Consider the following 19,852-nt stretch of genomic DNA (forward strand, 5'->3'; position numbering starts at 1 on the left):
GAAATTATCACCACAGTCTCGATAGTGAGCATACTCAGGTTTCCTCCTGCCCTTTTTTATAATCCTGCCCTCTAGCCTCTCACCATCATGCTTGTCCCCTCTAAACCTCATGTCGAAATTTCATCCCCAGTGTTGGAGGTGGAGCCTAATGGGAAGCGTTTGGGTCACGGGAGCAGATTCCTCGTGAATAGATTAGTGCACTGGGGGAGGTGGGAGCAGAGGAGGTGAGTGTGTTCTCTCTTAGCTCCTAAGAAAGCTGGTTGTTAAAAAGAGCCTGGCACCTCCTGCAACCCCTACTTCTCCTCTCCCCTTGTTCTCTCTGCACATGCCAGCCAGCTCTCCACCTTCCACCATGAGCAGAAGGAACTCACCAGAAGCAAATGCCCAATCTTGAACTTTCCAGCCATCAGAATCATGAGCCAGACTGGGCACAGTGGCTCATGTCTGTAAGCCCAACACTCTGGGAGGCTGAAACAAGAGGATCACTTGAGGCCAGGAGAAGTTCAGCCTGGGCCACAAAGCAAGACCTCATCTCTAAAAACAAATTATAAAACATTTTTTAAAACTCATGAGCTGGCTGGGCGTGGTGGCTCATGCCTGTAATCCCAGCACTTTGGGAGGCTGAGGCGGGCAGATTACCTGAAGTCAGGAGTTCGAGACCAGCCTGGCCAACATGGTAAAACCCTGTCTCTAAATTTTGTAAAAATACAAAAATTAGCCAGGCGTCGTGGCACACGCATGTAATCCTAGCTACTTGGGAGGCTGAACCCAGGAGACAGAGGTTGCAGTGAGCCGAGATTGTGCCACTGCACTCCAGCCTGGCCTACAGAGCAAGACTCTGTCTCAAAAACAAAAACAAAAACAAAAACAAAAAAAAACTCATGAGCCAAGTAAACCTTTTTTTCCTTTATAAATTACCCAGCCTCAGGTATTCCTTTATAGCAACACAGAACAGACTAAGACACCATCCCCAATAAGCCACTGATCTTTCTGTCACTATGGATTAATTTGCATCTCCCAGAGCTTTATATAAGGAGAATCATATACGATATATTACGCTATATATATGTGTATGTGTATATATATTTTATATATTATATATATTTATTACGTATATATTTTATTTATATATATGTGTGTATATATATATTTTTTGAGACAGAGTCCCACTCTGTTGCCCACGCTGGAATATAGTGGCGCAATCTCAGCTCACTGCAAGCTGCAAGCTCCGCCCTCTGGGTTCACGCCATTCCCCTACCTCAGCCTCCCAAGTAGCTGGGATTACAGGCACCCGCCATCATGCCTGGCTAATTTTTATATTTTTAGTAGAGACGGGGTTTCACCACGTTGGCCAGGCTGGTCTCAAACTCCCGACCTCAGGTGATCTGCCCACCTCGGCCTCCTAAAGTGCTGGGATTACAGGCGTGAGCCACCATGCTCAGCCTGTCTGACTTTTTCATTCAGCATACTTAGTGATTCATCCATGTTCTTATGTGTGACTATAGTCCATTTCTTTTTTATTCCATTGTACGGAATTTGTTTATCATCTGTTGATGGACATTTGGGTTGTTTCAGTTTGGGCTATTACAAATAAAGTTGCTATGAGCAAGTGAAGCAGTCAATAGCTGTATCATATGGTAGGTGTATGGTTTGGGGGTTTTGTTTTTTTTTTACTTTTAAAATGGTTTTATTTTATGTGCAAATAATGAACAGATGTTACACCCATAAATTCTACTCTCCAAAAACAATTAGGAGTTTCTTAAAAGAAAACCACATAATAAATTTTTAAAGGCACTGGGATTCCTCTGCTTGTAGATCATTGCTAGGCTAGAAAAATAAAGTTTGTTCTACCAGGAATCACAAGTTAGAACTGAGTCTTCTCCAAAGTGGAAATTCTAGAGTGCAATGTCATTCCAGGCAAAGATTATTCAGTTCTCATACCCAGCATCCACAACTCCCTGTCAGAAGGGTTAAACTGGGTCAAAACAGTCCAGCATAATTAGGTGTCATCAAACAATGCCAATATGCTCTTCTAAGATGCAAATAAATCAAAACAGGAAGTACTTAAAATAATACTTGATGCTGTCATACAAATTGTTAGTTCCTTGCTGTATCCCCCCTTCTATAACATTAATAAAGGGAATATCTTTCTTCAAAGAATATTTTATTTTATACATCGCTAGCCATGAATTTTTGCTGTTAGCTATTACACAAATGCTGCCTAATGCCATTAGCCAAACGGCATAACCATTTTACGTCCACCATTCACTTCTATAAGTAGAATTTTCATGATTTACATATGTACATCTATCAGTGAGGATTTAACACTGAGATACAATCTAACATCTGTAATAACTGATGTTTTAAAGTAGATAGCAATGTAGGAAAGATATATTTTAATCACTTTTAATTTAAGCGACCTTATGTAAAAAAAAAAAAAAAAAAATAGTTTAGCAGTTCCAAGTCTCCAAAGGACATTTTCAAATGTATGTAAAGAAATGGTTCCAGATTTGTAAGAAGCATCTTCCATGTCCACATCCTGTTGTAACCTCTGTACCATTTTCTCTTCCAACTCCTTCCCTTTGCCTGCAAGAGGGGCTCGGATAAGCTGGATGTTTTGCTTGACTCCTTTGACATCCTGAACTTCCGTAGCTCTTTATTTTTCTTCAGTCTGTTCATTATAAATTTAGCTTGGCGTTTCTGTTTGATCTCTTCAACTCTCTTCATTGCATCAATAGTTTTATTCCATAGCTCTCGCTGGTATTTGATAAGTTCATGTCTACATTTTTCAAATTTAAATGAATTATCCACTGTAAGCCCTTTACCGGCTGTTTTCCAGAATCCTTTGGTCCACCTACCTTTGTGAGCATTGCACTTCTTTTTTATTTATTTATTTATTTTATTTTATTTTATTTTATTTATTATTATTATTTTTTTTTTTTTGAGACGGAGTCTCGCTCTGTCGCCCAGGCTGGAGTGCAGTGGCATGGTCTCAGCTCATTGCAACCTCCTGTCTCTGGGTTCAAGTGATTCTCCTGCCTCAGCCTTATGAGTAGCTAGGATTACAGGCGTGCGCCACCAGGCCCGGCTAATTTTTCTATTTTTAGTGGAGATGGGGTTTCACCATCTTGACCAGGCTGGTCTTGAACTCCTGACGTTGTGATCCACCCGCCTCGGCCTCCCAAAGTGCTGGGATTACAGGCGTGAGCCACTGAGCCTGGCTCTAAGTTTTTGTTTTGTTACTTTAGCATTTGCTTTAGAATTTATAGTATATAACTTTAACTTCTCATAGTCTACCCTCCAGTGATATTATACCACTTCACATACAGTATAAGAACCCCTGCCAGGCACGGTGCCTCACACCTGTAATCCCAGTACTTTGGGAGGCCAAGGCGGGCGGATCACCAGGTCAGGAGTTCGAGACCAGCCTACTCAATATGGTGAAACCCCGTCTCTACTAAAAATACAAAAATTAGCCAGGCTTGGTGGCAGGTGCCAGTAGTCCCAGCTACTTGGGAAGCTGAGGCAAGAGAATTGCTTGAAGCGGGGAGGCGGAGGTTGCAGTGACCCAAGATTGTGCCATTGCACTCCGGCCTGGGTGCAGTGGTGCCATTTTCCATCTGCCTGAAAGACGTCCCTTAACATTTCCTGTAGTGGGGATCTGATGATGATGAATGCTCTCAGCTTCTGTACATCTAAAATTTTGCCTTCATTATTAAAATATACTTTTGCTGGATAAAAAGTTCTAGGTTGATAGTTTTCTGGAACTTTTAAAGATGTTACTCCACTGTATTTTTGCTGGATACAGAATTCTAGGTTGATAGTTTTCTTTTCTAGTACTTTAAAGATGTTACTCCACTGTCTTCTTACATTGCTTCCAACAGCAAATTTGATATTGTCCTTATCTTTGTTCTCTTTGTATCTAACAGTCTTTTCTCTCTGGTTGCTTTTATGGTTTTCTCTGTGTTATTGGTTTTAAGCCATTTGATTATGAGATGACTTGGTGTGGTTTTCTTCATTTCTTGTGCTTAAAATTTGTTGAGCTTCTTGGATATGTGCATTTATAGTTTTTATTAAGCTTGGAAAGTTTTAGGCTATTTCAACTCAAATATTTTTTCTGTCCTTCATCTCTCTTCTTTACTTCAGCAATTCTGATTACCCATATGTGAGACTGCCTGAAACTGTCCAGCCGTCGAAGTCCTGCCCACAGATGCACTCTTTCCTTTTCCTTTGTTTTGTTTTGATTCTTTCATCTCTTTTTCATTTTGGATAGTTTCTATTGCTATGCCTTTGCATTCACTAATCTTCTGCCGTGTCTAATCTGCCATTAATCCCATTCAGTGTATTTTTCTTTTATTTATTTATTTATTTATTTGAGACAGAGTCTCACTGTCACCCAGACTGGAGTGCAGTGGCGCAGTCTCAGCTGACTGCAACCCCCGCCTCCCGGGTTCAAGCAATTCTCCTGCCTCAGCCTCCCGAACAGCTGGGACTACAGGCACGTGCCACCACACCTGGCTAATTTTTGTATTTTTAGTAGAGGTGGGGTTTCACCATGTTGGCCAGGCTGGTCTCGAACTCCTGATCTCAGGTGATCTGTCTGTCTCGGCCTCCCAAAGTGCTGGGATTACAGGCATGAGCCACCACACCTGGCCTCTAGTGTATTTTTCATCTCAGACATTGTCTTTTTTAAAATCTCTACGTATTTGATTTGGATCTTTTTTCAAATTGTCCATGTCTCTACTTTATTTTATTGTGGTAAAATATACACAACATAAAATTGACTGTTTTAATATTTGTAAGTATACAATTCAGTGGCATCAGGTACAGTCTCAATGTTGTGCAACCATCACTACTATCTATCTCCAGAATATTTTCATCATCTCAAATTGAAACTGGGCTGGGCGTGGTGGCTCATACCTGTAATCCCAGCACTTTGGGAGGCCGAGGCAGGCAGATCAACTGAGGTCAGGAGTTCGAGACCAGCCTGGCAAACATGGTGAAACCCCATCTCTACTAAAAATACAAAAATTAGCTGGGTGTTGTGGCATGTGCCTGTAGTCCCAGCTTCTCCGGAGGCTGAGGCAGGAGAATCACTTGAACCCCTGGGAGGCAGAGGTTGCAAGTGAGCCGAGATCACACCACTGCACTCCAGCCTGGGCAACAGAGCAAGACTGTCTAAAAAAAAAAAAAAAAAGGAATCTGTATACTCATTACACATTAACTCTCCATTGTCCCCTCCCCCAATCCCTGGTAACCACCATTCTACTTTTTGTCTCTGAATTTGACTTCTGTAGGTGCCTCACATAAGTGGAATCATACAATATTTGCCCTTTTTGCCTGCCTTATTTTACTTAACATAACGTCTTCCAGGTTGATCCGTGTTGTAGCATGTGTCAGAATCTCACTCCAGCCAGGCACGGTGGCTCACACCTGTAACCCCAGCATTTTGGGAGGCCAAGGCGACTGGATCACCTGAGGTCAGGAGTTCGAGACCAGCCTAGCCAACATGGCGGAGACCACCCGGTCTCAACCAAAAATACAAAAATTAGCCAGGCATGGTAGCGTGCGCCTGTAATCCCAGCTACTCGGGAGGCTGAGGCACAAGAATCACTTGAACCCGGGAGGCAGAGGTTTCAGTGAGCCGAGATTGAGCCACTGCACTCCACTCCAGCCTGGCCAATAGAGGACAGAGCGAGACTCCATCTCAATAAAAAACAACAACAACGACAACAAAAAACCTCATTCCTTTTATAAGGTTAAATTATCTTCTGTCATATTTTGTTTATTTATCCACCAATGGACATTCGGGTTGCTTTCACCTTTTTGCTATTGTGAATAATGCTGCATTGGTGTACAAATATCTATTTCAGCCCCTGATTTCAGTTCTTTTGGGTATATACCCAGGCGTAGAATTGTTGAATCATATGGTGATTCTTTAATTTTTGGGGGAACTGCCATATTGTTTTCCACAGTGGCTATGCCATTTTACACTTCCATCAGCAATGCATAAAGGCTCCGATTTCTCCATAGCCTTGCCAATACTTATTTTCTGGTTTTTGTTTTGTTTTGTTTTGTTGGTTTTTTTTATAATACCTATCCTAGTGTAAATGAAGTGGTATCTCACTGTGATTTTGATTTGCATTTATCTACTTATTAGTGATGCTGAGCATCTTTCCATTTGCTTATTATTTGTATATATTTGAATAAATGTGTAATCAAGTTCTTTGCCCATTCTTTTAATCGAGTTGCTTTCTTGTTGCGCTATAGAAGCTATTTGTATACTGTGTATATTAAACCCATTATCAGGTATCTGATTTGCAAATATTTTCTCCCATTCTGTGGGTTGCCTTTTTACTCTCTTGATAGTGTCCTGTTATGAACAAAAGTTTAGTTAATGTATTTAGAGACAGGGTCTTGCTGTGTTGCCCAGAATGGAGTACAGTGGCCATTCACAGATGCAGTGATTGCACTCTGCAGCCTCAAACTCCTGAGCTCAGGTGAACCTCCCACCTCAGCCTCCCAAGTAGCTGCAAGTGTAGACATGGACCACCAAGCCTAGCCAAAAGTTTAATTTTGATGAATTCCAATTTATCTGTTTTTTCTTTTGTTGCCTGTGCTGTTGGTGTCATATCCAAAAGGTCATCACCAAATCCACTGTTATGAAACTTTTCTCCTATGTCTTCTTCTAAGAATATTACAGTTTTAGCTCTTACATTTAGGTCTTTGATCCATTTTGAGTTCATGTTTGTATATGGTATGTGGTCCAAATTCATTCTTTTTTTTTTTTTTTTTTTTTTTTTTTTTTTTTTTTTGAGGCGGAGTCTCGCTCTCTCGCCCGGACTGGAGTGCAGTGGCCAGATCTCAGCTCACTGCAAGCTCCGCCTCCTGGGTTTATGCCATTCTCCTGCCTCAGCCTCCCGAGTAGCTGGGACTACAGGCGCCTGCCACCTCGCCTGGCTAGTTTTTGTATTTTTGGTAGAGATGGGGTTTCACCGTGTTAGCCAGGATGGTCTCGATCTCCTGACCTTGTGATCCGCCCGTCTCGGCCTCCCAAAGTGCTGGGATTACAGGCTTGAGCCACCGCGCCTGGCCCAAATTCATTCTTTTGCATGTGGATATTCATTCTCCCACACCATTTGTTAAAAAGACTGTCCTTTTTCCATTGAATGGTTTTGGCACTCCTGTCAAAAATCTTTTGACCATATATATGAGAGTCTATTTAATTTGTTGAACATATGGAATAAAATTAGAGTAACTTGCACTTACCCCCCATTTTAACATCAGTTTCAGTTGTGGGTTATGCTTGCTTATTTCCCTCTTATGGATTGCATTGCCTTCTACTTTGTAGGACTGATAATCTTTGATCAGGTGCCAGACATTGTGAGTTTCACCTTGTTGGGTGCTGGATGTATCTGTAATCTGTAAATCCTCTTGGGCTTTCTTCTGGGACACTTGAGTTACTTGGAAATGGTTTAATCCTTTTGGATCTTGCTCACACAAGAATTTTTTTAGGCAAATCCAACCAGTGCTCATTCTAAAGCTAATTATTTGCAATTAGTGAGGCTAGGCCTCCCTGAGTCCTTTCAACACCCCATGACACTCAGCATGGCTGGTGGGAACAGACAGTCCCCACCCAGTGAGCAGCGGGCACTGTTCCCTCAATCCTTCCTGATGGACCTTGCCTTGGCCTTGGGTCCTTCACACACATGTGCTCATCAGTACCCTGCGGGGTTTCAGGGCTGCCTCCACAGCTCTCCAGGGGTTTCTCTCTAGGCAGCTGTCTCCTCTCTGGCACTCTGTGCTACACACTAATGTCCTACACACTTTGGTTACCTTACCCTGACATTTAGCGCCGTCTCCTCAACTCATGGTGTTCCCTGGCTCCACTTTAATTCCCCATCCCTGTGTTGCAGCCTGAAAACTCTCTCAAGGCTGGGGGCAATCGCAGGGCTCACCTTTGTTTCCCATCTGTCTGGAATCTCTGTCCTTTATCGTTCAACGCCCAGAGCCTTGGAAACCACTATTTCATGTATTTTGTCTAGTTTTACTTTGGTTTCAGGTGGGCAGATGTATCTGATCCCTGTTATTCCACCTTGCCTAGAAATAGAAGTCTCTGAACTGCCTTTTTTTTTTTTTTTTTTTGACACAGAGTTTCACTCTTGTTGCCCAGGCTGGAGTGCAGTGGCATCATCTCAGCTCACTGCAACCTCCACCTCCTGGGTTCAAGCGATTCTCCTGTCTCAGCCTCACGAGTAGCTGGGATTACAGGCACCTGCCACCACGCCCAGCTAATTTTTTTTGGATTTTTAGTAGAGACAGGGTTTCACCAAGTTGGCCAGGCTGGTCTCAAACTCCTGACTTCAGGTGATCCTTCCACCTTGGCCTCCTAAAGTGCTGGGATTACAGGCGTGAGCCACTGCGCCCGGTCTGCACCACCTTTTTTACCTGTAAGATCACAGGGCCTCTGTGAACAACTGTATGAGGGATTTTTTGTTTTGTTTTGTTTTGAGACAGGGTCTTGCTCTGTTGCCCAGGTCAGAGTGCAGTAGCACAATCTCAGCTCACTCCAACCTCCACCTCCCAGGTTCAAGCGATCTTCCCACCTCAGCCTCCGAGTAGCTGGGACTACAGGTTACCACAACCACTCAGCTGATTTTTTTTTCTTTTTTTTGAGACAGAGTCTTGCTCTGTCACCCAGGCTGGAGTGCAGTGGCGCCATCTCAGCTCACGGCAAGTTCCGCCTCCCGGGTTCACGCCACTCTCCTGCCTCAGCCTCCTGAGTAGCTGGAACTACAGGCACCTGCCACCACGCCCGGCTTTTTTTTTTTTTTTTTTTTTTTTTTGTATTTTCAGTAGAGACAGGATTTCACTGTGTTAGCCAGATGGTCTTGATCTCCTGACCTCATGATTCACCTACCTCGGCCTCCCAAAGTGCTGGGATTACAGGCGTGAGCCACCACACCCAGCCACACTCAGCTAATTTTTATATGTTTTTTGTAGAGACAGGGTTTCACAATGTTGCCCAGGCTGGTCTCGAACTCCCAGATTCAAGCAATCTGCCCGCCTTGGCCTCCCAAAATGCTGGGATTACAGGTGTGAGCCACCGCACCCAGACAAGTTCTCTGAAGTGAAAGAGACACTTACACAATAGGTGCTCAATCCCTCCTCACTCACCAAAGGAGAGTCTAAAGGGCCTGCCTCCTAGGAATTTTAGTTTGGCAGTGACTTGGCTCAACTTAAGGAACTTTCTAGGTCCAGATCCCTTGCAGTTGGACCTGTGCTAGCCTAGAAGTCGGCACCCTCTAACCCTGAGGGCCATCATGGGGTGAAAGTGCCAGCTGTGGGGTCTCACAGAAAAGCCAAAGTGTGACTGTGAGCGCCTACAGACAGTGGTCTTAGCTTGCCTCTAGGCACTGAACATTAGGAGCAGACATCCATTCCCCATCAATGCTTGGTCTACCACTACCCTGCTCCCCCTTGCCAATAACTAATTCAAGACTGGGCATGTGACCCAGTTCCAGTCAGTAAGGTATAGGACCAGGAAAATCTACAGTGGCTTCTCGGAAAGGCTTCCTCCATCATAACAGGAGTCACGGTAAGACACAGTCTCCCTTCTCTGGAGTTGCCATACTCCAGTGTGGACACTTGAGGCTGCTGCCACCATCTTGGCACCAACCTGAGGATGGAACTAACAAGAAGGATGGCAGATGAGAAAAGGCCCGAGCCTGGACGCATCACTGAGCTGATGGATCAAATAGCCCCAATGTCTCCCTCCCCTCTGAATATTCATATAAGGAAAAAAGACTTAATTAGCGGTTCAGTTAGATGCCACCAAAAGCATTGTCACTGAGCTGGCCACCTGGAGGGCTAGAGGTGCATGTGGAGGGGAGCACCTTAAAGGTACTCTTACCTCCTGCTAAGGAGTTCTGACTTTCTCCTTTGGATGAGAAAAGGGCTGATAGCTGTGAAAAGACATGCCCAAGGCCATGCAGGGGGAAGTGGCAAGAGCAGCCCCGCACAGGCCTATCAGCCTTCCAGCGGGTGCCTGGTGCGCTACAGCCCTGTGCCCCAAGATCCTGAGTCAGCTTTGATGGTGGGGCCTGTGGGTGGAGGCCTCAAAGTTCACCAACTCCAGTCAACGTTTAGTTCTGCTGGGCAAGAGCAAGCAAGCACCGGGGACTTCCTTGAATTTTTGTGCTGAAATGGTATCCTTGGAGGAAAATATCAAAGTCCCCCAAGCTGTAATCAAGGCAGTTGCAGATTACAAGTAATTGCCATAGTTTCGGGACAGATTTTTCTCAGATTGAAAAGAGCCTGTCCAAAGTTCCTTCCCAGGCCAACAGAACAGGGCAGTCACCTGAGACAGAGGGGAACAGAACCCTGGAACCCAAGGCTTGTGTTCGCTCTCCATGCCAGAGCAGGAAGCCCCCTCTGTACCCTGGCCTTGTTCCTCCATGTTTGGAGCATGTGCAGGCCACATGGCCATCTCTCTGTAGTAGGGGTCGGGAATGGGCCCCGGGACATTTATTGCCTCAGTTCTGAGACTGCCTGGAAAAGGGCGGTACTGCCTTGAGCAGTAGAGAGTTCCTATCCCTAGAGATACAAGCCCTGGAAGGGCCTTCAGCAGGCATCTGATGCCTTCATAGGTGCTGTCGCCTCACCCACCAGGAGGACCCTCCTGAACCTCAATGATGTGACGCATACATTCATTCATTTCACAAAGAACTTCCTGTGCCAGGTGCTGTTCTAGGTAAGGGGGATTTAGCAGGAATAAAACAAAGTCCCACTGGGTGCGGTGGCTCACACCTATAATCCCAGCACTTTGGGAGGCCGAGATGGGCAGATCACCTGAGGTCAGGAGTTCGAGACCAGCCTGGCCAACACGGGGAAACCCCATCTCTACTAAAAATACAAAAATTACCAGGTATGGTGGTGCATGTCTGTAATCCCAGCTACACGAGAGGCCGAGGCACGAGAATCGCTTGAACCCAGGAGGAAGGGGTTGCAGTGAGCTGAGATTACGCCACTGCACTCCAACCTGGGCAACAGATCTAGACTCCATCTCAAAAAACAAAAACAAAAAACAAAAAACAAAAAATCCCGAAGAGTGTAGAGATAAAAGTAGATAAATAAAATAAATATATAATATATCAGGTGGTTGTTAAGTGCTATAACAGAAAGGTGACAGGGTGAGTTTTAGAAAGGGTGGTCAGGGAAGGCTTCCCTTGAAGAGGCATAACTAATGTTTGAACTGATAAACCTTAATGAAGGCAGGAGCCGGCTACGCAAACACCTGGAGAAGCAACGTCTAGGCAGAGGGAAGAGGAAGCAAGGTCTTCAGCCAGGTTTGAAGACTAGCAAGAGGCTGGTGTAGACCAGGCATGGTGGCTCACGCCTGAAATCCTAGCACTTTGGGAGGCCAAGGTGGGCAGATCGCCTGAGCCCAGGAGTTCAAGACCAACCTGGGCAACATGGTGAAACTCCATCTCTACAAAAAACACAAAAATTAGCTGGGCATGGTGGCACACACCTGTAGTTCCAGCTACACAGGAGGCTGAGGTGGGAGGATCACCTGAGCCGTGGGAGGTTGAGGCTGCAGTGAGCCTTGATCGTGCTACTGTACTCCAGCTTGGGCAACAGAGTGAGACTCTGTCTCAAAAAAAGAAAAAGAGGATGCTGGAGCTGGAAAGTGGTCTGGAGGCAGAGAAGCATAGGAGATGAAGTTGGATTGGTGACTGGAGGTAAGATCAGGAGGGTCTTGCAGGCCAGGCAGGGCATGTTGGCTTTTCCTCTGTATATTGCAGCCATTGGGTTTGGAGCAGAAGGGCATGGTCTGACTCAGGCTTAGAGAGCCACACTCTGCCTGCTGCACCCACATAAAGCCCTGGCGCATGGTAGGTGCTTAAGAAACATTGGTGATTATTATCAATGTTCTTCAGCTGCACCATTGGACCCTGGAGCTCACTGAGGGCAGGGGCCAGAATGGTCATCTCATGCCTATTATAGTTGGTGCTAAGATAGTTGGTCCTAAGACTGTTGTGGGCTGGGGCAATCATGGAGGACTTCCTAGAAGAGCTGTAGCCTAAATGGACAGATAAGATTCAAAGTGAAGATACTAGGGGTCTATAACTGCAGACACTCCTCCAGACGTGCCCTGTGAGATCACTCCACCTCTGAACCACGCCTGATACCCCTCCCCGCTATCCACAGGATAATACCTTGGCTTGGCATTCAAGAGTTCCTGTTTCAGAAAGTGGCCTCTTCAGGTATTGCTCTTGAAAACAATAAAAAAAGATAAATAAAAGGAAAAAAAGTGGCCTCAATCTACCCATCAGCTTTGCCTCTCCCAAGCAGCCAAACCCACGGAACATGCTCTACATTAACCACGCCGCACATTTGCCCATCCAGTGCCTTCGCTCACATTGTTCGCTCTGCCAGGAATTCCCTTCTCTGGCTCCACTTTCTAAACTACTGCCTATTCCTCAACACCTAGCTCGTGACCCAATTTCAGAGAAGTCCCTGCCCTCTGATCCCACATAATCACATACCTGATGAACTATAAGCCACGTTGGATGCAGTTGGGTTTTGTCTCCTTGGATGACCATTGGGTACCAGTTACACCTCTTGCCCCGGTGTAATTATTAGTCGTGACCCTTTCACTCCCAGATATGTTCCAGCTGGATGGCAAATTAAACAGTCACCCTTCACCACCCACACCTTTCTCCACCCAACTGAAATCCTTTGGATAGGAACCATGCCTTTGTCAGAGCCCGGCACAGTATTCTGAACGCTGGAATAAAGTCAGTCACTCATACCAGTGATCTTTGAAACACTGGACACTAAACTAAGCAAAGCAGCAGAAACATGTGTCCTTGTTCTCCTGCCACATGTGAAAGGAGGTAGAAGAAGGTAAGAAAAGATCATTTCAGAGAGGCCAGGTGCAGTGGCTCATGCCTGTAATACCAGCACTTTGGGAGGCCGAGGCGGGTGGATCACTTTAGGTCAGGAGTTTGAGACCAGCCTGGCCAACGTGGTGAAACCCTGTTTCTACTACAAATACAAAAATTAGCCAGATGTGGTGGCGGGCGCCTGTAGTCCCAGCTACTAGGGAGACTAAGGCAGGAGAATCGCTTGAACCCAGGAGGCGGAGGCTGCAGTGAGCCAAGATAGCACCACTGCTCTCCAGCTTGGGGGACAGAATGAGACCCTGTCTCAAAAAAGAAAAAAAAAAATCATTTCAGAGAGTTACAAGTGACATGGAAAAAATCATGAAGGGAGTAGTAGAGGCTTATTTTGGACAGGCTGGGCAGGGAAGGCCTCTGAAGTGGCGTTTGAGGTCTAAATGAATTGAGGGAGCCATGAGATGAGAATATCTGCAGAAGGAAAATCCTAGCTAGGGGAGGGAAAAAAGCAAGTGCTAAAATCCTGAGGCTGGAACATGCTTAGTGTGTTTAAAGAACAGCAGAGAGGCCAGTGTGGGGGGAGCAGAGAGAGCAAAGTGGAGGTGGATGGGAGATGCTGGGAGGGATCAGCAAATGCAGGGCTTTGTTGCCTGCAATAAGGAACATATATATATATATATATATATTTTTTTTTTTTTGAGATGGAGTCTCACTCTTTCACTCAGGCTGGAGCACAATGGCAAATGGTGTGGTCTCAGCTTACTGCAACCTCTGCCTCCCAGGTTCAAGCTATTCTCCTGCCTCAGCCTCCTGAGTAGCTGGGATTACAGGCACCTGCCATCATACCCAGCAAATCTTTCTATTTTTAGTAGAAATAGAATAAGGGTTTCATTATGTTGACTAGGCTGGTCTCGAACTCCTGACCTCGTGATCCACCCACCTCAGCCCCTCAAAGTGCTGGGATTACAGGCATGAGCCACCGCGCCCGGACTATAGATACATATTTTTTTTTTTTTTTTTTTTTTTGAGACGGAGTCTCCCTCTGTCGCCCAGGCTGGAGTGCAGTGACCGGATCTCAGCTCACTGCAAGCTCTGCCTCCTGGATTTACGTCATTCTCCTGCCTCAGCCTCCCTAGTAGCTGGGACTACAGGCGCCCGCCACCTCGCCCGGCTAGTTTTTTTTTTTTTTTTTTAGTAGGGACGGGGTTTCACTGTGTTAGCCAGGATGGTCTCGATCTCCTGACCTAGTGATCCGCCTGTCTCGGCCTCCCAAAGTGCTGGGATTACAGGCTTGAGCCACCGCGCCCGGCCTAGATACATATTTTTAACCAGTGTAGGGTTTTGGATGGGGAAGTAACATGATCTAAGTTATTTTTTCCCCCAGACAGGCAATTTTTTATTTTTTATCATGCATATAGAAAACAAAAGTGTCACAGATCCCCTTGTGACTGGACAAAGCCACCTCAGGAATATTTCTCTGCTTAAAAGAAGTGTTGTCAGTTACAGTGATGTCAATTACAACCTGGCACAAGATCATCAGGACCATCAGGGTCACAGAATTCTTTCTGGAGGTTATCCTTACAGAACATGGTCACAGCTTCCAGTCTGAAGTCCAACAAAACCGGAACTCTGCTTCTAAGTACAAGGTTATGGTAAAGGCCCCAACAACCTGACAACAATTGTGAATAGTCACATAAGTTCCCAAGTGGCGTAAAAAATGTACACTGACAATCTTGCAAAAGTTCTCAACTAAAAGCAACAAGCAGGCCTTTACAGCATAATGCCCCAATGGGCTGAAACACAGGAGGGGATGCATAGGGTCTTACTTAAAAGCAGCAGAAGAAAAGCTTACAACATTAACTTTCTACACACACAAGGTCAGACCAAGAGAGAAAAGCTTTCAAGTTGCAGTGTTCTGTTATTCTTCTAGTTTACAAAACGTATTGGTGAATCAAAAATGTTAGCAAGGGCTGGGCACGGTGGCTCACACTTGTAATCCCAGCACTTTGGGAGGCCAAGGTGGGAGGATCCCTTGAGCCCGGGAGTTAAGACTATCCTGGGCAACAAAGCAAGACCCCTGTCTCTACAAAAAAAATTTTTTTTAAAGCTGGGCATGGTGGCATACACCTGTAGTCCCAGCTACTTGGGAGGCTGACATGGGAGAATTACTTGAGCCCAGGAGTTCGAGGCTATGATTGCATCACTGCACTCCAGCCTGGGCAACAGAGTGAGACCCTGTCTTGAAGCAAAAAAAAAATCGGACAGGCACAGTGGTTCACACCTGTAATTTCAGCACTTTGGGAGGCAAAGGTGGGCAGATTGCTTGAGCCCAGGAGTTCAAGACCAGCCTGGGCAACATAGTGAGACCCTGTCTCTATTTATTAACCAAAATCAAGGGCTCTCCTCCTTCCACCATCTCTCAGTCATCCTGTCTTTTCAACTGGCTCTGCCTCCTTTTGTACTTCCCTGCCAAAAGCACCCTCCACATTATTTTGTGATAAGGCCTCCCCAGGTCCTAGGGAACAGAAGATAAGGCCTTCCGTGGGAAGGGGCCTGGGTATGGTCACCACCACCCCTTCCCCTAAAATGAAATGGAGACAGACAGCTCTGCAAGCAGGGGGAGGAGGGGGTAGGCAGCTTAGCTCTTGTACCTAGAGGGGTTTGGACTTGGTGGAAGGGTAAGAAAGAGTTAGGGTTAGTCTAAAAGAAAACAGCATAAAATGCAATATTAACTATCCCTGCCCTGGGGACTTCCTGGTCTCTCTGTTCAGCAGCCTTGGGCTGTCCCCTTTAGAAGATTCTAGGCCTTGCTAAAGAGGATAAGGTATGGGGGAAGAGAGAATGCTGGCGGTCTACAGGGCAAGCCCTCCCTCTCTGGAGATGAAGAGAGGCAAACTCAACACGAAAGTCTTTCTTGTTGAGTTTAAGAAAAAATCTTTTTCTTCAGTTGTTATTTTTTGTTTCTAAGCCATCATTTAAAGAAAAAAATGGTGTGAGATCTGGGTATGGACAGGCCCCAGGACCAGGAAGACCCCCCTCTCCAGCACCCACAGCCTGGCAGCCTAACAGGTAGAGGCAGGGGGGCTGGCAGAGCACCTGGATTCTGTGGGGTCCAGTAACTGGGGCTCAGGAGGGGATCCTGTCCTTGCCCCTGCCTCACTCACATGCCCAGATAGGCCAGTTTGGCAGAGTTCCTGGGGATTAGGGGCTCTCCTGTGCATTGGCAGGTGGCCCACCTGGGTCCACAAGCAGCTATGGAGGTTCCTGTAGACCTGGGAGTGAGCAACAGGGCTGATGGTTGCCTGGGCAAAACTCATGGGAAAGGAGATGGCCAGGCATTGCTGGGGCATGGCACAGACCCTCACAAGCTAGTAGCAGGCTGTGATGTCAGACCACCGTGGGGCAGGAGGAGCAGTATGATCACAAAGAATGTGCTGTCCACTGCTTCATGCCCTTGACCTCACCCATGCCCAGCAGCCAGCTGTGTACTCATCCTGCCAGATACCCAAGAGTCCACTTGGTGGTAGTCTGTGGTCTTGAGGCTTGGAATGTCCAAGTCTGGGTGGCACCCGGCACCAAATGAACCCACTTCATCTTGGGTGATGACACTCAGCTTGCCACAGCCCAGGTGTAGAGCTACTGTGAGCACGACCAGCACGCACGTGAAGGCCAGCAGGCTGGAGTCCTGAAGCACAGGCCTCAAAGAGGCACCGTCCTCCAAGTAGTGACTTGTGGGTGCCCTCGTCAAAATTGGCTGGGATGGCCATGGTCACAGGTCCACGCCATAAAGATTATGGCAGTGCACATCCACGGCACTGGGTGCTTAGTGTAGACGTAGCAGCATGTGACAGCCACGTGATGTTAACACAGAACAGCATGAGGCCATATGGAAACAGTAGAGACTGGCCACGAGGGCCACAATCTGAGAGCTGAGTCCACCGAACATGCAGAGCCGGAGTGCACAGAACACACAGCAGACAGCAGAGCGCTCACCACGGGCCTGAGCCCGGATCCACCACACACAGGAGGCACGAGGGAGCCTTACGTAGGCCCCACATCCCAAGGCAGCACTTAGCCAGACTGGAACCCGTAGGGCCTAGAAGGGGCCTCCGTGGGCCACCTTGCAAGGCCTCCCCTGGCTCTGCAGGGCCTATCCCCCAGCAGGTAGTACTGCAGGGGGTTGGGCCACAGGTCATCTTTAATAATCTGGGCAACCCTGTCGGCCTCTGGGAGGCTGTGCTGTGAAAACCAGCTGAAGAAGCTTCGGACAGTGTCCCGGTTCCTGTGTACGAGGGCCGGGGGTTCCTGGCCGCGGTGCCATCGGATGCGAGTCGCAATAGACACCACTCGGCCTGAGGCTCTGCATTCATACTCCTTCATTATCACCTTGTTCTGGAAGTAGGGGTTGCTCCAAAAGAGGAACTTGAATTTGCAACCTGTCCTGGAGTGCCTGAGCTCCCTCACCTCCAAATTCATCAGGTAGCAGAGCATGTCTTCATCTCGAAGGCTGATCATGGCTGACAGCTGCGGGTGGTTCAGGAAGGCGGTGACCCAGAAGCCCGGAATATTCTGGATGATGAAGCTCCTACAGGCAAGGTGCAACCTGTGCATCCGCCAAAACCTGCGCTCGAGGCGGGGGTAGGCCCTGTCGGCCTGGGCGCTCACGGCCTCCAGTGGGTCCACAATTAGGGCACCAAGGTTCAGGAGCCCCGGGCCCTCCTGGGCTTCCGCTCCCACCTCCTGCTTCTCCTCCCCCACCAGCTTCTCCCCCACCTGCTGCTTCTCCTCCCCCACCAGCTTCTCCCCCACCTGCTGCTTCTCCACCTCCTCCGCTGGCTCCTCCTGGAAGATGGCGCCCTCCTCCATGGTCGCGTCCTCGGCCTTCTCGCCGGCTCCCGCCCGAGCCCCTAGCCCCTCTGAACCACAAGTTTCTGGGGCTTCGTCCCGGACCCGGCCATTTTCCAGGCTGGGAGTAGTCGCCGCGGAGGCTGCTTCCCCGCGCCCGGGGCAAAGGAGGGCGGTCCCGGGGCCCGCTGCGGGGTGGAGGGACCTGCGCCCCCCAGCTTCTCTGGCCCGGGCCGCGGGGGCCGTGTGCGTGTCCCCCTCCCGGGCAGGGCCGGGCGGCGGGCGCGCCGCGGCTTCCGGAGTCCCCGCCCTCTCGTCCGCCATCGCCTGCCGGAGCCTCTGACCTCGAGGGGCTCGGGGCGCGCGGGCGACTGCGGGCTAGGCGAGAGGTGCGACAGCGGGCGGAAGGCTCCGCCCCACGCGCCCCCCTCTCGGATGTGATTCGCCGGGGTCCCCCGCAGCCCGGGCGAGCGGCCTGGAGGCCCAGAGGAAGGGTACAGGACTGCCCCACGGGGACGCGACCGCGGGCGCCAGACGGAACTGGCCCCAGATTCGTTAGCGCTGGCGGTGGAGGTGGGGAGAAGTGTGTACCAAGCAAGGTCAGCTCGGAGCAAACACCAGGGGACAGGCCCAGTCCCTGGCCCTGGACAATTAAAACTTTCCCATCACAGCCACCACGCCAGGCGATTGCTCAATGTTCCCCATCTGTGGTGGGAAGGCAGGAGTCGCCCGGCTTCCACACTCGAGTGGCGCTTTTGGGCAGTTGTAGGACACTCAGCTTTGCACTGGATAAATTAACTCAGGCACATGCAGAGGGCTTAAGAGGTATCCCCTGCAAAGACTGACCAAACTTAAACTGGGAGCGGCAGATAATCTTCTGACACACAAAGGTGATCAACGCATTCAGGGAGGGAAAGCAGGTGCTTGAAATATTCATGTGGGGAAAATAAGCAAGGTCAGAGTGGAAGAATCTGGGGTGAGAGAGGGTCTTAAATGCTACAAACCAGGGAGCGAGTGGGCATCTGCCTGGTTTCTCCAACAGGAGTTGGTTCCTCCTGGGCTGGCTGGCAGAAGCCTGGTGGACCTTGCTTCACTTTGTCGTAGGCCCAAAGACTACCCTTCCAAAGGTGGACTCTAGCCTGAAGTGCAGGGACTGAACCTGGTAGGCTAAGGGCTGGATTGGCCAGCCCTTGCAGTCCTTGATCCTGCAAATCTGTGTTCCTCTGGTCTCAGCTCCCAAACTGTGACCTGTGGAGGTCAGTACCTCTAATCCCCCGACCTCTGCCTGGAAGTCTTTGCCACCTCTTCCAGAAAGTTTTCAGCTTTTTCCTGACCAATGGATACAACAGTTCCCTCATCTGAGCCCTCAGACCTTACTGTGGTATACACTCCCTAGGGAGCAAGGTAGATTTCCTTAGGGTCCTAGCTAGGGTTTTAACCTATTGGGGTGGACAGTGAACATCCATCAAGTGGAAGGCCAACGATGAAGGGTCAGCCCACTTCCTTTGTACACAAAACACCTGCACTTGTTAATGGCCCCATAGGCTCTTGGGCTGGACTCCAAGTGATGTGCACTGCTTGGCCATGGACACTAGCTCCAGACCACAGAAAAGCCAGTTCAGTCTGAGCCTCGCTCTGATGGGAGGATCTCAGCACAAGGGTTGGTGCCCAAGATGGTGGTAACGACCTTCATTAGAGACCACCAAGCTCAGGTGAAGCCATGTAAGCCTCTCAGCAGTCTGCCTGAACCTGGTGGTTGGACACAAGTGTAGGTAAGGTCAGGTCCTAGCTGTCACCAGCTGTGCACCTTGGGCAGTGACTAGGGTGAACATTTGTCCTTTCTTGGACAACCAGCATCAATTCCTTCATCCTAAGAGTGCCCCAAATTTCCTTTGAGAAACCACTCCTCCTGTCTCAGCCTTGTTGTCAGGGGCATGTGGTAACTGGTTTGGGGATGGCACAGAATCCCATCAAGGCCAATGAAACAGGATGCTTACTGGGGCTTCTGTGGCAAGTCCTCTCCTGAGAGCCCGCAAAGGGCTGCTTCCTTCTGGTAGGCAATGTGTGAGAATGGCAGGTCTGGAATCCAGGCAGCATTCTGC

The 19,852-nt window shown here is 48.2% G+C and overlaps 1 protein-coding gene across 1 annotated transcript; it reads right to left on the minus strand.

Moving 5' to 3' along the window:
• Positions 1–14,283: 14,283 nt before the first annotated feature.
• On the minus strand, positions 14,284–18,100 carry LOC104653710 (putative testis-specific Y-encoded-like protein 3). Its single transcript, XM_030913954.1, has 2 exons — positions 17,715–18,100; positions 14,284–17,669 (listed from the first exon to the last, which is right to left on the minus strand). Exons 1-2 carry the CDS (start codon positions 18,072–18,074, stop codon positions 16,977–16,979), a joined length of 1,053 nt encoding a protein of 350 aa, XP_030769814.1. The 5' UTR covers positions 18,075–18,100; the 3' UTR covers positions 14,284–16,976.
• Between the last annotated feature and the right edge of the window lie 1,752 nt (positions 18,101–19,852).

The sequence above is a fragment of the Rhinopithecus roxellana genome, chromosome 13, assembly GCF_007565055.1.
Source record: "Rhinopithecus roxellana isolate Shanxi Qingling chromosome 13, ASM756505v1, whole genome shotgun sequence".
In the NCBI taxonomy this organism is placed as follows: domain Eukaryota; kingdom Metazoa; phylum Chordata; class Mammalia; order Primates; family Cercopithecidae; genus Rhinopithecus; species Rhinopithecus roxellana.

Excerpts from the sequence above, each read along its gene's own strand:
- LOC104653710 (XM_030913954.1), bottom strand. The coding sequence starts at position 18,074 with ATGGCGGACGAGAGGGCGGGGACTCCGGAAGCCGCGGCGCGCCCGCCG. Across the intron at positions 17,670-17,714 it reads AGGAGGTGGAGAAGCAGCAG|AAGCTGGTGGGGGAGGAGAA; the intron begins GTGGGGGAGAAG and ends CAGGTGGGGGAG.